Source organism: Protopterus annectens, chromosome 4.part0 (genome assembly GCF_019279795.1).
Source record: "Protopterus annectens isolate FY-2018-M chromosome 4.part0, PAN1.0, whole genome shotgun sequence".
Taxonomy (NCBI): domain Eukaryota; kingdom Metazoa; phylum Chordata; order Ceratodontiformes; family Protopteridae; genus Protopterus; species Protopterus annectens.
In genome coordinates, this window is record NC_056733.1 from 661,463,783 (window position 1) to 661,481,883 (window position 18,101).

At 44.4% G+C, this 18,101-nt stretch overlaps 1 protein-coding gene across 1 annotated transcript in view; it reads left to right on the plus strand.

The window, feature by feature from the left end:
* The window catches only part of ATXN2 (ataxin 2), a 2,781,632-nt gene that overhangs the window by 1,937,294 nt on the left and 826,237 nt on the right, over nucleotides 1-18,101 (plus strand). The window contains exon 21 of the mRNA XM_044068622.1: nucleotides 5,497-5,560. Coding sequence (XP_043924557.1) covers nucleotides 5,497-5,560 — 64 coding nt within the window. The remainder of the gene's footprint in view (nucleotides 1-5,496; nucleotides 5,561-18,101) is intronic.

Consider the following 18,101-nt stretch of genomic DNA (forward strand, 5'->3'; position numbering starts at 1 on the left):
GCCTGGTTGGCAACACTAGATTTAAAGGAAGCATACCTGCACATCTCAATCAGGGAATCTTGCAGAAGATACCTACACTTCAAAGCAGGCTACACACACTCTCAGTTCTCTGCACTGCACTTTGGCTTATCTACTGCGCCCAGGGTATTCACAAAGTGCCTAGCTCCAGTTATTGCATTTTGCAGGCAAAGAAATATCCAGATATACCCATACCTGGACGATTGTCTAATTCATTCAGAAAGCCAGGACATACTTTCGAATCATATGACCTTTGTACAAAGGATGCTAACTTGTCTGGGGTAGACCATAAACAAAAATAAATCACACCTTGTACCATGTCAACAAATTATATTCGTGGGAGCAAGCCTGAATACAACTTCCCAGATGGCTTTCCTCACACCAGAGAAACAAATTAATTTGACAACCTACTTCAAACAAATGGCCACAACAAAACCTGCTATCTGCAAGGCAAATACTACAAGCCTTGGGGTTCATGGCCTCCTGCATTCTTCTAATTCCATATGCAAGACTGCATATGAGGAAACTACAGTGGTATCTAAAAAGCCTATGGTGTCAACATTCTCAGGATCTAGAAGCAATGATTCCTATCATACCTTGCCTACGCCTAGAGTTCCTTTGGTGGGCAGAGGCCTGACACCAAAACAAGGGGCTACCATTCACACTACCCCCTGCCGCCCAAATCCTAACAACAGACGCATCAGACTATGCATGGGAGAGCTCACCTGGCAGGGAAGTGCATTCAGGGCAAATGGAATCCAAGTCAAATGCACCTGTATATCATTCAAAAAGAAATGTTAGCTGTGCAGAATGCTCTGACAGCCTACAAGGACCACATTCTTCCAGGACAATTAATGGTAAAGACGGACAACACCACTGTTATGTGGTACATAAACAAGCAGGGGGTACACATTCTTACCTCCTCTGCAGACTAGCCATGGCATTGCGGAACACAGCCCTGAGCTACCAAGTGCATCTACAAGCTCAGTTCCTGCCAGGAAAACTAAATGCACTGGCAGACGGACTAAGCAGAAACCTCATGGACCCACACGAGTGGAAACTGGAACCAAGGATTTTCAATATGTTGACAAGAAAATGGGGAAGTCCAGATATAGACCTGTTTGCCTCCCCCCAGAACTGCCAATTGGACAAATTTTGCACAAGGACTCCCCACAAACAAGCTTGGAAAGTGGATGCTCTGTCCTTCAGTTGGAAAAAAACTTTCAGTTTATGCCTTTCCTCCTCTGCCTCTGCTCTCCAAAGTACTACTAAAGATCAAGCAAGACAAACCAAGGATGATTTTGATTGCACCAGACTGGCCATGCCAACACTGGTACCCCCTCTTGCGCAATGCATCACCGTTGGCCCCATGGCACCTGCCTCAGACTCCTACCCTTTTGTCTCAGCAGGTGAACCGGATTCTGCACCCTCAGCTTCAAACACTGAACCTAGCAGCCTGGCTAATTACCTAATCTCTCCTTCACTATCCCTCAGTAAACCAGTGATGGGCATCATTTTAGAGGCAAGGAGGCCTAGTACTAGAAAATATTTTATGCTGAAAAATGGGAAAGATTCTGTGTCTGGAACCAATCTCAAGGGATGAGCACAGCAGTGCCCAATTTACCTCAGATTTTACATTACTTAACTGAGATGCTTCACAAGGGCCTGTCTTTCTCCTCCATCAAAATTCACGCCTCAGCCATTTCAGCTCATTATAACACAGAACCTCCTCTCTTCTCTCATCCACTGCTCAAGCAGATCCTCAGAGAGGCCAAAAATTTACGACCACCCAGGAGAGCTCCAACCCCAGCCTGGGACCTTAACTTTGTATTGGAGAAACTAACTCTTCCGCCTTTCGAGCCAGCTGCTACTGCAGACTTAAAATTGCTTTCTTGGAAAACAGCTTTCCTTTTAGCAATCACTTCAGCAATAAGGGTATCTGAATTACAGGCCCTTATGGCAGTGGAGCCTTTCATCATCTTTCATGCGGACAGGGTGTCCCTCAGGACCAATCCCTCCTTCATGCCCAAGGTGGTATCCAGTGTGGCCCTTAATCAGTCCATTCATTTGCCAACCTTCTTTCCTAATCCACAGAACAAAGGGGAACAGATATTGCACTCCTTAGATGTGCACAGACAACTTGGAGTCTACTTGGACAGGACTAAACCTCAAAGGAAATCTGAACAACTGCTGGTGGCATTTGCTGCAGGGGCAGAGGGGAAGGCTATTTCAAAGCAAACCATTTCATATGGATAGGCCATTGCATTCATGTCTGCTACCTTCTACAAGCACCATGGAAAACCTATCCTACAGGGGATCAGACCCCACTCAACCAGGGCTACATCTACCTGTACAGCCTTTCTCAGAGGCGTGCCTACCAGGGACATCCTAGAAGCTGCTACCTGGAGTTTTGTACATACTGTCACCAAGCATTACCATCTGACAATTTTCTCTAAATCCAGAGCTGGCTTTGCCACTGCAGTCTTGCAGGGCCTTATAGGTGGTCCTAATGCTATTTAAATTCCTCCTCCCATCCTTAGCTTTGGGACTCTACCCAAATGTGATGACTGCAACAGTGAAACACGAAGAACATAGTACAGTTGTGTACACTTACCATAAGTGTAGATGTTCAAGTGTATTCACTGTTGCAGTCCTGGTTACCCTCCCTCCAGCCCCCCTTGCTTCTTTTGATTATACCTCTACTCTCCTTTACTATGCTCAAAAGCTTTTTGGTGCATTTGCTTTTTTGTTGGAGGTATAACCTTATATATATTTATAGATTTAATTGCTTCCCATTAGGGGGGCACCTGACATCTGGGGCAAGTAAAACTGATGTAATGGCATCGGCTGCATGTTTTATACTCCTGACAACCTGACATCATGGAAGAAGGGACAGCAACTGACGCAGGACCCAAAACTTTCTTAATCAGGCTGACTGAGGGCTACTGCAAGCAGATAACCCAAATGTGTTGACTGCAACAGTGAATACACTTGAACATCTACATTTATGATAAGTGTACACAACTGTACTATACCCCACCTCACTTTTAAAATCTCCCTGACTGCACACTAAACAAGACTAATTTATAATATAACGTGCGATTTACATCGTAACATTTTTATACAAATATTAGAGCAAAAACTGTTTAAGTTACAGTTACTTCTTCAGTCCCTTCAGTATCCTTTAAAAACATTAATGACATACAATGGGGTGTATGCTTTATAGTCCATCCTCAAGTATGACACAGTCAACAAAATTCCAGTCTTTGTGCAGCCACTTTTTTTTTGTTTTGCAAAGCCATATTTCACATGTCTATTCCTATATTCAATAGGTTTATGAAATTACTCTGTTGTTGGTCATCGTCTTGATCCTTTCCATCACCCAACACCAGTCTCTTGTTCAAGTCCAAGGTACTCTTGTTCTTCTAGCCAGCATGTGTGCTTTTACTCTCACAAAGATAGTTTTCTTTGGAACAGGAGAATAGGTTTCACTGGCAAAGTCTCTCTATGGACTTCATTATTTTCAGTAGAAGGAGAAGCAGACACCTTTTCTGCTTGCTGGTTCAGTCTTTGTTGGCTAAACTTTATTTTCTTCTTTGACCGTTCTGTTTCCAAAAATATATATGATCATCTTGGAAAAGAAAATATTTTGAAGAAAGTTGGATAAAGCATTCAGAATCTCCCACTTGCCTCTCAACATTCCTTGATTGCTGAGATAAACATTCCATGTGAAGTTGTTCAAGCTCGCTGTTTGTTCTTACATGTGGGTTTGGAGCCGATCAAATAAAATTTTCTGTCAAAAGACAAGAAAAAAAGGGTACTGGTCCAAGCTTCTTGCGAAGAGTGTGAGATCCGTTGCAGCGGCAAACTAGATCTGGGGTTTGGCAGCAGAGCATCATGGGATAGGGACTGTGTCTCGAGCTTTTCAGAGATCTAGAGCTTGGAAAGTGGCCGACTCGGAGCCGATGGATCAGCTCCGAACCCACGTGTAAGAACAAAGGCGAGATGAACAACTCACATGGAACGTTGTGGTAAGAAAACTTCTTTTTCTCTCCTGCCTAGTGTACAGTAAGTAATAATTTTCCACAAAAACACTGCTATCCCCAGTTTTTAATGCATATCCCTTCTGCCACAGTGTTGTCAGGAGTAACACTTTCTTCTGGTATGACTGTATCTTTAGTAATATAGGTATGGCTGCTTTCTCATGGCAAGATGTGGTGTATATGCTCAATGTGCCCTTTCAATTAAAACCTGCTGTGGAATAACAGTCCATTTGCTAGTTTGTATTTTATACAGTTATTGCAGTCAGTTCCTTCCAGTTTCTCTGGTATGTCAGAAAATTTCAATTTTTTTTTTTTTTTGTGTCCTCTGTCTTCTGACTATATTTTTCAAGCAGCTTTTCTTGAGAAGTCTAGTACTCAGCCAGCCTTTTATTTTTTTCTGTTTCCACCTCCTTGACATTTGCAATTTTTAGTACATCTGAATAGTTAGTTAAAACTTATTTCCCCCATCCTTTTCATTGAGTTTTACACTCCAGTGTTTCACTTATTTTAAACATTTCTGAGTACATTTAATTTATTTTTTCTTCTAAATTACTAGAAACAATTTCCTGTACCATGGCTGAAACTGCTTTTTGCTGAATAACTGCAATATTTTTCCCAGCCAAAGTTTTTTCTTCTCCTTTCCTGGTTCATACACTGGGGCACTTCGGTCAAAAGGTTTGTGTGACCCTGCTGACCTTGGTCAATCTTGTTTGAGGATTGATGTGACTGACTGATCTTGTGCCAGGAGCAAAGGATCAAGTATTTAGCTGACTCTTGAAAGGATTTAGAGTCACAGGTGCAGGATTTCACCTTTGGCTGTATGTGTGGCATAATACTGTGCATAGCATGGGTGTGTAGCCATCCACAACCAAGGAGACTTCTGGAAAAAGTTACCAATGCTGATTGCTTGGGATTAAACCAGTCATAGGATTCGTCAAGGAGGGCCCCTCTTTGTGGAGTAAATGATGCAGTAAGAGTGTACCTATTAAGGACTTCTTGAATCTTTTGATTGCAGTCTTAAAATTTTTCAGGATTATTTTAATTTGTGACTGCAGTTATTGCAGACATGTAATTAGGGCTTTCCAATCCATAGGTACTGGAGAATCAGGGTAAGCTTTACTTCAGAGTATGTAATGGATTGAATACATCTCGTCATCTTAAACATTTTGACATCTTCACAACATATATAGTCATACTGATTGTCGCTGGTTTTATGTCTCTGGAATTTTCCATGCAAAACAAGTAATGTTTTTGCTAAATGAAATTAGGAAACTTTAAGACTAGTTAAATATATATGTTTGTATGTAAAAATAGCAGAGCATTTCTTACTGCATTCTTTGCCAACTGTAATTGAAAGTGTGTGTAACTTTTAAAGAGATTATATCGTGCCCTTAAACTGAAAGTGCAGAAGTGAATTTTTCATTTGTATTTCTAGGCAAGTAAGAAAATCTACACTGAATCCGAATGCAAAAGAGTTCAATCCCCGAGTTTTTGCACAAGTAAGTTTAACATTTCCACCATGTACCTGCTGCATTAAAGCTTTTTAGAATTAAAAATCTGGTAATGTCCTTTTCTTTCTTCCTCAACCCATGGGTTCAGATCCACTCATCGGATCCTTTTCAGCTGCATACTACAGACTTTGGATCCAGCTGTTGAGCTCCTCCCTTTACCCACAATGCACTCTTCCATCCCGATTACCTCCGATTTCATTTGCCACCATTGTAAGCAGATGCTGGTTCCTCTGTCGAGCTATAATAGGGGTTGTGAGTTAATTTATTCATCCTTTAAAACCTTTGCTACCTCCCTCTTAGTATTTTCACAGGTCATTAGGAGTTTTAGCTAATTTTTTCTGATATCTTTTTCTCTTTTGTACTATTCTGCTGACTAGTACATCTTTTATACCATCACTGGTATTTCTTTCTATCTGACTACCCATTTACCTATCAGGGTACCTCTGTGGTCTACCATTGCTGGTAGTTAAGTTCCTTTCTTCCCTTTTGCTTACTAAAAAAAAAAATGTAAAGAAGAAAAACCTTGTTTTGGTTTTGGATTGCTGTTTTTTTCTCTTTTCTGTTTAACATGTCTGATAAACTGAACAAATTCCAGAAATGCACTTCTTGTGGGCATGAAATCCCTTGAGCAGGGCATTTGGACACTTCATGTTCGATATGCTCTAATTTTAATCCAAGGGTCGTGGCAGATAGGCAAAACAAATTGATAGTGGAGGACTCCCTTCCAGCTTCATCTTCTTCTGGGGCTCACACCTCCACCAGATTGAACAAGTCAGCTCCATTGGAGCATAAGACACACACCCCACCTAAGTCCCCAAGGTCTTAGAGCCACTAGCTAAGATGAGAAAAACGTCTGATCCAACATTACCAGATCCGAATATCTGATCCTCTGATCTGAAACCTTCGGATCCAAAGGCTTTGGCTCCTATCATTGTCTCAATGTGTCATTCCACTACACAATCAGATCCTAGGTCCTTGGATCTGAAGCCAGCTACTTCTCATAGGAGTCTTAATACAAAATTTCCTATCGAACCCTTAACGCCCACCCTGCCGTCTCCATTGTTTCAGACTCCAAAGAAACGCTCCAGGCCACCATCCGCAACTTCCTCCAGGCCTTCCAAAAGTTTGTCAGAAGCAGATGTGGATAGGATGATGTGAAAATGATCAAGAACCTAATAAATGAATGACAGTTTTGTTAAATAAATCTGCTCCTATGGTCAGGTGGTTAAAAGTGAACTATACAAATTTATAAAATGCAAATACATCTTAAAATATTTTTTTTGTTTGAAAATGCTACACAAATAGCAAATTTACATGACAAAAGTATAACACTAAATTGCTACTTTAAATGCTTATTCTTCTAATATGAATGAATAAATATAAAACCATTTAATATCTTTGTGCTAACAAAAAGTACTTTAAATTTATATGTTCATTCCGTTCCGATTTTACATCGGCTTTAAGCCGCAATTGCAATTCTGCTTCGCAGCACTCTAGAAAGACATTATGATGACTAACTAACATATCCAGGTCAACACTATCTAATATAAAAAAAAACTAAATGTTCAAAAATCTTTTCAATCCAATGAATCTTTAGCTAGCACGTTGTTATTGTCTTTCTTACGAATACCAGAATATGTTTGTATACTTTTTTTTTTTTTTTTTATTGGAAGAGCATAACATGGCTTGTTTTTTCAGCATCCCTAAATTACACAACAATCCTGCCAGTCTGCCATTTAGGCAGATTATGGTAGCAGATTTTTATAAAACTGAGCACGTATCTATATACTTGGGTTTGTTCTTAACCCCTGGGTACAAAAATCTAAGTATTACCTTAAGGATTCATGGCACATTTTAGAGTTGTTGAGAAAAATTTATATTAATAACGCAAACTATGTTTTTGCCTCACTGGATGTCATTTCCCTCTATACTTGCATTGACCAACAAGAGGTGTTGAATAGTTCAGGGAACATTTGGCTAGATATATTAATATCAGTTCTACGGCTATTAATACTATGTTTTCTATCTGACTTGTTATTAAAGAATACTATTTTTGAATTTGATGGAAAATTTTACAAACAAAAAAAACAGGTGCTACAATGGGAGCCAGGATGGCTCCCGTATTTGCAAACTTAGTCATAGCTTCTTGGGAGTAGAATGTTATTTAGACTCCTTTTTCTTTGATCAAATAGTCTTTTACAGATGCTTTGTAGATTACCTTATTTTATTTGGAAAGGCACTTACTAAGATTTTTTTTTGTGTGTTTTACTGAAGATTTAAGTAGTGGCACTGATTTTCCGTGTTTCACTATAAGTGGTTTTGGTAAACTAATTACTTAGATTTAGGCTTGAGTATAGATACTACTGGCCAGATCGAAAGTAAAGTGCATAGAAAAGAAATGTTGTAAAAGGGCAGTTAATTAGACTCAGTAGATGAACTAGTTTGATGATGATGTTTGACTGATGTCCCTCTCACCAGGTTGAATAAGGAGAAAATTACAGTCAGCTGCCTGTCAGGTGCCAGGATCCGCCACATAACGCATGCACTCAAGTCACTCCACAACAAGTACAAATATGACTCTGTCATTGTCCATGTTGGAGTGAATGACTTGAGACGTACCTCCCTGGACTACATGAAAAGAGACATGGAAGAGCTCTCGGATCATGTGGCCCAGGCAGGTATGACCCTAGCCCTGAGTAGCATCCTGCCTTCGCCCAGAATGATACCACAATATAAGGATAAAATGATTGACTTCAACAATTGGCTAAGCTTATGGTGTCATTCAAAGGGGATCCAGTATCTGTCTGCCTGGGATGACATGATTGACAGACCACGATGCTTTGCCAGAGATGGTCTGCACCTGTCGCCCCTGGGATTCAGGTTACTGGCTAAGGCTCTTGCCACTCCTATAGTGCCTTTTTTAGGCAAACTTCAAAGGACAAAACCACCACCATAACAGGTACAAGTATGCAAAATCTGAAGGTAATGCTACTCAATGCTAGAAGTCTAAACCTCAAAATGCACTCTCTCGAGGCACTCCTAAAAATGGAGAACATCGATATCTGTGCAGTAACTGAGACCTGGTTCAAGGCTCCAGAGAGCACCCCTGCAATACCAGGCTACAACTCTTAACACACTTTTCGGCCACCAAATCAGGACTGAAACACTAAAGGTGGAGGAGTGTCAATATTCACCAAGGATATTCACACCACCAGGCTAGTTGGCCAACACAATGTGTCTGAAATTCTCCAAGTGCAACTAACACTAGGTAAGACTGCAGTCCAAATTGTAGCTTGCTACAGATCCCCCACCATACCCCAAGATTCTCACTACACCTTTCTAAACATACTGGAAAATATTAAGATAGAACCAAACACCCTAATACTGGGTGATTTTAACTACCCTGCCATTAACTGGGAAAACTACTCATGTCCCAACACCTTTGCACAACAGTTCTTGGAATTCATAAATTCCAACGCCCTGGATCAACTAATCCATAGTCCCACCAGGGGTTCCAATATCCTAGACCTGGTCATTACCAACATGGGAAATCAATGCTCCATACCTATGGTCACCACTCGTTAGTCAGGTCTAACCATAAGCTAATCACCCTTAACATTCACATCCCACCCCCAACCCCCAGTAAAGAAAACACCATAAAAGACTTCTCCAAAGCCAACTCCATGCTACACAAGTCAGAAGTGACAAACTTCATGACACCCATGCAGACGGAACTGAAAGTTCAACTACTGAATCCTACACTAAGGCACTGTACGAGCACATCCACTCATGCATGAATCGTGCCATCCCAAATAGAACCAAAATGCTCTCATCCAAAAAGGAAGCCAATCTGGTGGTCCCCTGCCATAAACAAACTTTACAACAAAGGAAGAAACTTTTGCAGAAAAGAGGAAAATCCCAGGATGCAAAACTCCCTTACTAGCCTCAGTAAGAAACTGAGATGCCTCATAAAATCCTCCAAAGCTAGTTACGAAAATAAAATTGCCAAAGATTCCAAAGACAACCACAAAGCATTCTATAACTATGTCAAGAATCTAAATGGCAATGCTCAGATCTGCTCTGAGCTAAAACAGAATGGCATTAAATATACTGATCCAAAGGATATTGCCAATATCCTGGCAGATCGATTCAGTGCCAACATCACCCCCCTCACCCCTAAATGGCCCATCTCAATACCGGAAGATTGCCAAATTCCAGTAATAACGGCCACACAGGTACAAAACGCACTCTCTAAAGCCAAGAATACAGCATCCATGGGACCAGATGACATCCCGGCTGTGTACTACATGAACTACAATATGAACTGGCACCTCACCTAAGTGTCATGTTTAATCATAGCCTCACCTCAGGTTTCGTGCCCACTGAGTGGCGCAGAGCTACAGTTATCCCAATCCACAAGGGAGGATCCACCTTGGATCCCGGAAACTACCGTCCCATCAGTCTGACAAGCCTTATCTGCAAGGCCATGGAGCGTATTATCATGGAACTTATAAACAAAGACATTGGCAACCTTCAAACACTGGGCCCCACCCAGTTTGGGTTTGTGAAGGGCCGATCTTGTCTCCTGAACCTGATTGACTTCTTTAAATCAGTCTCCAGAGCCATGGACAAGGGTAAGGTGGTCCACACAGCCTATCTAGACCTTGCCAAGGCCTTTGACACCATCCCCCACTCTGGAATCATAGATAAACTTACTAAGTTGGGCATTAATCCCTATGTCACCCAATGGGTTGCTAAATGGCTTACTGATAGAACCCGCACTGTAAAAGTAGCCGACTCCAAATCCAGCTCCAGACAAGTGACAAGTGGAGTACCTCAGGGTGCAGTCCTGTGGCCGCTCTTGTTTGGCATCTACTTCTCTGAAGTACAGGTCAACACTAAAGGACTCTGGCTAACAAAGTTTGCAGATGACTGCAAACTGGGAGCCATTATTGAATCCCCAAATGATGTGGATACTCTACAAAAGGGCCTTACAGAAACAGATGCTTGGTGCCAGAGCCATGGGCTCAAGCTCAATGCCAAGAAATGTATTGTTATCCCCTTTGGGAAAAAACATGTATCCATGAATTACCATATAGGTGGCAGTACACTAAACACAGAAAGTGTGATAAGAGAATTAGGGACACAGGTGGACAGTGGTCTCACCTTCGATAACCACATCGCCACAACAGTCAGGAAATCCTTCTATGTGGCACACCTCATCATGAAGGGCTTTTCATCCAGAAAAAAGGAGGTCATTGTCCCACTGTACTCATCCCTCATTAGACCCATTATAGAATACAACGCCCCATTTGGTATGTACCTCTCAAGACATCTGCAACAACTGGAAAGACCTCAGAAATACCTCACTAAAAGAATCACAGGCCTAAAACAGATGCCCTATGCTGACCGCCTTAAAAAACTCCAGCTATACTGGAGTCATATCGTCTACTCAGAGGCGATCTCTGCTTAACATACAAGGCCATGTCAAACCCAGAGCTGTTGGACATGCTACACTTAAAGAAATCCCAATCCCTCAGAGCTACACGCTCCAGGGATCTAAACCTTGTCATCACAATAAACAAAACATGCTGGAGGGATAGGTTCCTGACCCAGAGACTCCCCAGACGCTGGAATAGATTGCCCATACATGTCAAGCAGAGTGCCTCTTTGGACCTCTTCAAGAGGAACCTTGACGATTGGATGGGAGAAAGGAAATTCACCTCAGGGATCACGTCAGTCGCCCTGCTAGACAGGGGACCAGGAAAGTAAATAATGTGGGAAGAAATAGCCAGGGAATTGTTATGGCTAGGCTTGTATAGGCCCTAGGGCTGATAGCCTAGTACCAACCTATGACCCTATGAATACAGGTGTTTTTCGTGTTTCACTGTTGCAGTCATTACATTTGGGGGTAATCTGCTGGCAGGTTGCCCTCAGTCGGCCTGAATAACAAAGTCTTGGGTCCTGTGTCGGTTGCTGTCTCCTCTTCCATGACGTCAGGTCGTCAGGGGTATAAAACATGCATCCAACGCTATTTTATTCAGTCTTTCTTGCCATGCGGTGCCCGAAGCAGAAGCAGTTCGCAAGTGCCGGTCGGCCGACTCCTGAAATTTTCATATTCCAGTTTCATAACCGAAGTCTTCAAACTAAAGCTAAGTACCCCGTTGGGGAAACTTTTTCTTGCTCCTTACCGATGTCAGTAAAAGTTAATAATTGCATTACTTGTGGGAAGCAAATACCTCATAAGGATTTTCATTTGTACTGTATTCCTTGCCTAGGCCCTGATCACAACGTGCCTTGCTGTCGGTTTTGTGCTAAATTTAACTAACGCACTATTAAGCGTCGGTATATTTTTGCTTATAAATATTTTGGTTCAAGATTTAACTACCCTGAAATGCCGTCGGTTAGCAATCCAACTACCGGAGTTCACAAAAAACGCAAGGAAAAAGAGACAGACCGTCGAGGTCCAAAACCGATGACAAAGCTTCTCCTAAGCCAGTCGCCAGTACTCAGTGAGGCGCTTTCGCAGCCTCTGATACCCGCTACTTTTGAGTCACAGGCCTCTACCGAGACCCATGCGGAGTCCAGTATGCCGCGAGATTCGCAAAGTATTGAACCTGCAGATGTCTCTCCCTTGGATGGGTCCAGAGCCGCTGAGCAGGCACCGGCTTCTGAGGGTGTTTTCAGCTCTCACCATTTTTACATTAAACTGACGCCAGCAACAAAAACAACTTCTATGTCTAAAAAACTGACGCATGAGCCACGTGCTCAGGCCTCTATGCCTAAAAAACAGATGATCAAAATGGCTCAGGATTCAATTACCTTGATCAGGGGTTCTCAACCCCCCCCCCCCCTGCTAAGAGGCCTAGGCAAGGCACTGATTATGAATCTTCAGATCAGGTTTCCATTTCTTCTGACTCCTCTTCTGATCAGGAATTTTCTATTCCACCCTATGAGGATTCTGATGCAAAGAAATCCATCCCATCTGCATCTCCTCCTGAGGATTATTCTTTTGGAGAAACCTTGCATACTTTAAGGGAACATTTTCATTGGGAGAGTCAGGATTTTTCTGAATCAAAAAAGAGGCTTAGGGATTTCCTCCTTCTTCCTCAGCATAGGCCTTTGGCTATACCTCCTGTATTAGACATTGTTGATGATGTGTTCTCGGAATCAAGCATGGCTCCTGATTCCCTGCTTCCGAGTCCCAGTAAGCCAGACAGATGTTACAGGACTCCTGACTCCCACAAATTTCTTTTCAAAAATCCTGCTGGTGATCCTGAGACTATTTCTCAGGGTCCCAAGGGTGTTAAGGCTTTTACTGTCAAAACTCTACTCATTCTGATAGAGATTCCAGGGTGCTGGATAGATGGGGTAAGAAGGATTATATGTATGCAACCTTGGCAGTTGCCTATGCTTAAATATCGACAGCATGATGTGAGAGTGTTCAATCTCGCCGTTTGTTCTTACACCTGGGTTCGGAGCCGATCCTCGGCTCCGTGTCGGCCGCTTGGCAAGCTCTGCATCGAGAAGAAGCTCGAGACCAACCTAACTCCCACAATCCCCCTCTGCCTTTACCTCAGATCTAGTTTGCCGCTGCAACGTTTGCATCAGATTTGATGAGCTCGGGCCAACTCAAGCTAAGATTAATTATTTTCTTATATTTCTTCTATTTTTTTCTAAAAAAAGTTGTTCCTTAAGTGACTGTGTGTGTGTGTGAGTAGTGTATCGAGGGTTTCTCGGTTCCGTATATAAATTTTATATACTTTATTAGAGTTTTCCTCGGGCCTACCCCACCCCTTTAACTTTGGATTGACTACTGGCTTGACTAATTTACTGGATTTGACAAAATTGTTTCTGGAATAGACAAATTTACTGGACTGGACATATTACTGGCTATTTCACTATTTGCTGTACCTAACTTGACATGTCTGAGAAAGCTAAGTCTGGCTTTAAACGCTGCCAATGTGGGCAGAAGATGTCTGTGACTGACAATCATAGTTCCTGCGTATACTGTCTTGGCCCTCTCCATCTGCAAGAAGACTGCTCAATATGTCATTCTTTCAGTGGAAGGGTCATGACAGATAGGCGCAGGAAACTTATGGACAGGGGGCTTTTGAAGCCTGCTTTTCAAGAGGCCCTGGATGCATCAGACCAGACATCCAAATCCTCGAAGGAATCGAAGACGTCGGAGCCCAGGTCATCGGCTCCGAGCTCTTCAGTCAAAGTTCGATCACCGGTTCCCCAGACTTCGGGGCCGAGTGTTGAACTGTTGTCAGTTTCCGAGCCTCGAGTCTTGGAACCGGTGACGGAGCTCCCTCCCCCAGCACTGTTGAGATCGGCTCCGTCTTCGATTCCTTCGACGCGTTCTTCCAGGCCCCTCTCTGACACCGATGTAGACCGCGTGGTGCAGAAATTAATGGAGAATACGGCCTTATCCAAACTCATCTCTGTCTCCTCCCAGTTGGTGTCGAGACTCGAAGGCCTTCCCTTATCTCCACCTGTTCCTCCTCCGATGCCTATCCAGTCTTCGGAGCTGGGAGCGGCTGATCTGGTGATTGTGGAGCCCTCGGTGCCAGAACCGTTTTTTCTCGGTCAGCTCCGTTCACCTCGACTCCGTCGGAACCGGTACCGGAGTCTCGGAGCTGAAGATCCATCCTTGGGTCCGGGACTGAGAGTCGGACCGTCGTTTCGGTTCCGACACTCCCTCTCGGAGCCTCGGCTCGGATCGACTCGGCTCCGTCCTCGGGGTCGATGCCTTCGGTGCCTGTCTCGGGTATTCTTCCGATTTCCTCGGAACCGGGAGATACCTCGACTCGGGACCCGGGGGCCTTCGACCTCATGAGGAAGGTGTTGTCTACTCAGACAACCACGTCAGCAGAAACAGCCTCTCCTTCCCATAAAGGACCGTTATCCTCCTCTGCACCCATGGCTACATCTAAGCGTCGAGCACCAGTGTCTCAGCCACCCCTGGAGGGTGCCCCCTCTTCCTCGGAGGCTTCTTCGGATGCCCCCCCCGAGGAAGTTCCGAGGAAAAGATTGTGTAAGAGGAGACACTTAGATTCTCCACAAGAATCATTGACATCGGACACTGACTTGGATGAGTCAGAAGGGTCCCCAAAGTCACCCTCAGAGGATGTCTCCTTTTCTGACATCCTGGAGATCCTAAAACAGAGAGGTGATTGGCAATCCCTTCCCCCTTCTGAGGATGAGTCAGTTTTGCTGAAGGCATTCGGTGCTCGCCCTTCCTCCTCCTGGGTCACTCCGCCCTTCGATGAGTTGATGGAGCTGATTGCTCGAAGGGCGTGGAAGACGCCTGACACGGTGGAGCCAGTCCCTAGAAAGCCTAACAAATATATTACTGCCCCCCAAGATAAGGCTTATCTGACAAAGGGAGTGCCAGTAGACGCTATGGTGGTGGCAGCGGCCACGAAAAAGGAGATGTCTGAATCTTCCTCATCTGTCCATCCGCCTAACAGAGATTCTAGGACTATGGACAGGTATGGGAAGCGCATTTTTAGTTCAGCGGCTTTTTCTATGCGATCCCTGAACTATTTGACCCACTTCACACGGCTACAGAGGGATCTAGTCAAAGAGTTGGGAGATACCCTCCAGGGTACTACAGATGCTGCTGTTTCAGAAAAGGTTACAGCACATCTCAATACCCTTACATCTATTGCAAACTTGTCCATGAGGCTGATCTCATACGCAGCCGAAGGATCGAGTAGGGCAGCAGCTTCAGCGATTGCTCTTCGTAGACAATCCTGGATGCGCTTATGTTCATTTGCGGAAGCCTTCAAGTCTTCCTTTACTAACGCCCCATTTGATGGTGCCACTCTCTTTGGCCCCAAAGTAAAGGAGACCCTTACCCGGTGTGAGCAAGAGGGAAAGACTCTGTCTGCTGTCGGAGTCCGTTTTTCCACCCCATCCAGACCGTACCCCAAAGGGCAACGTGGTGGAAAAATGTGGTTTCGAAAACCCCAAGGCTCTTTCCCAGGCACACAGGGTGGGTGATGCCCCCTCTAGAGGCAGAGGAGGGGGCAGAGGTGGAAGACGCCACCCTGGCGGCAGAGGGGGTCCGCAAAACCAAGGTGACAGGGATACAACCCCTGGGAAACCTTTCCAGCACTCCTGAGAGGAGGCCCGACTGTCCTGCTCTGGAGGCAGTCGGGGGTCCCGTAGCTTTATACCCTCAGGCCTGGCAAAATCTTACATCAGACAACTGGGTAAAAAGCGTTGTTACCAGAGGCTACAGAATACCCTTCCTATTGCCCCCAATTCCAAAGAAAAGACTCCCAGATGTGCCGCCCCATCTGCGAGATCCTGCAGCTATAGAAATTTCAAAGCTGCTAGAAAAAAGAGTAATCCAACCAGTCCCAGCGGACCAAAGAGGATTCGGAACTTACTCAAGGTTCTTTTTAGTTCCAAAAAAGACAAGGGACTGGAGGCCGATTCTGGACCTAAGCAATCTCAATACCTTCGTCAAGAAAGAAAAGTTCCGGATGGTCACGCTTCAATCGATCCTTCCATTTTTACAGAAGGACGACTGGATGTGCTCAATAGATCTGAAGGACGCATACTACCACATCAAAATGGCCAGGGCGTCCAGGGATCACTTGCGCTTCCGGCTGGGAGCCAGCCACTTTCAGTTTCGAGCCCTGCCCTTTGGTCTGACCTCAGCCCCCAGGGTTTTCGCCAAATGCATGGCAGTGGTAGCGTCTCACTTGAGACGCCTGGGATTCCAGGTGTTTCCTTATCTGGACGACTGGCTCCTTTCTGCCACCACCCAGCGTCGACTGATCCAAGCCAGGGAGTACACACTGCAGCTTTGTGTTCATCTCGGAATTTCCGTAAATTTCTAAAAATCTTTACTACAGCCATCACAGCATATCTCATTCATAGGAGCAGAATTGGATACGCATCGTTTAATTCCAAGACTTCCTCCAGAAAGGATAGCCTCACTACAAAGCCGCATATCCCTTCTTCTGTCATCCAGAAAATCCCCAGCAAAACTGGTTCTGAAGGTTTTGGGTCTCATGGCAGCTTCTCTCATTGCGATACCATTGGGAAGACTGCACATGAGAGTTCTACAATGGCTACTGTTTGCACAATGGTCGTTCCAACAGCTACCTCTGAGACACGAAATTCTGATCACAAACACATGCAAATCACACCTAGCCTGGTGGCTCCGGACTTGCAATCTTTCCAGCGGAAGACCATTTGTGCTACCCACGCCGACAGCTACGGTGACCACGGACGCTTCCCTGATAGGGTGGGGGGGCATCTTTCAGGGACAGACAGTCCAAGGCGAATGGACCAATTTAGAGTACAATCTGCACATCAATGTTCTAGAGTTGAGGGCAGTGTTTCTAGCGTTGCAACACTTTGCTCCCCTTTTTCCTCTAGGGACTATTGCAGTTCAGACGGACAATATGTCCGTAGTCTGGTACATAAACAAAGAAGGGGGAACCAAGTCTTATCAGCTATGCAGAGAGGCCATGAGAATCTGGCAATGGGCGGAGTCCACGGGTCGCTTTCTGATTGCAATGCACATCCCGGGGTCATCCAATGTCATAGCCGACAGGTTGAGCAGAGCAATCCTGTTGCCTCACGAGTGGTCCCTCAAACAGTCAGTTGCGAAGGAGATTTTTCGCGAATGGGGCCAGCCTTCCTGCGATCTTTTTGCGTCTCCAATGAACGCCAAATGCAGAAGCTATTTTGCCCTATTACCCCCTCCAGGGGAAGTCCCCAGGGACGCTCTGGTTCACGATTGGCCCCCGGGCCTCCTGTATGCTTTTCCTCCCTTTCCCCTGATTGCAAAGTTTCTGCAGAAAGTCAACAACCTGCAAAGGACGATTATCCTCATTGCCCCATTCTGGCCTCATCAAATTTGGTTTCCCTTTCTTCTGGCACACCGCATTCGGGAACCCTGGATCCTGGACCCGGAGCCGGATCTACTGACTCACTTGTCAGGGGCTCCCCACCCCTCGCTACTGTCACTCCAACTAGCAGCTTGGCTGCTCCACTTCCCTACTTAGCCAGGTCTGATCTTCTCTCATCTGCAGTTCAGAATATACTAGTGGCTTCTCATAAAGCTTCCACTACAAAGACTTACACTAGTAAATGGAAGCGTTTTGTTTACTGGGCAAATACACATCAATTGGATCCTGTTATAGCTCCCTTGAATAAGATCTTGCAGTTTTTAACCGAATTGTTCCACCAAGGAGCTTCTCCTGCCACTTTGAAAGTGCAATTAGCTGCCATTTCCAACTTTCATGTGGAAGAATGTGGGGCCCCCATTATGGCTCACAGACTTTGTAAGGCCTTTCTGAAAGGATCTTTCCATCTTAGACCACCAGTTAGAACTCCTACATCACCTTGGAATCTGAACCTTTTATTATCTAAATTGATGTTACCTCCGTTTGAACCAGCCTCTTCTTGTCCATTGAAGTATTTGTCATGGAAGACCATCTTTTTGGTGGCCATTACATCGGCTAGACGGGTATCAGAGCTTCAGGCTCTTTCTATTAAA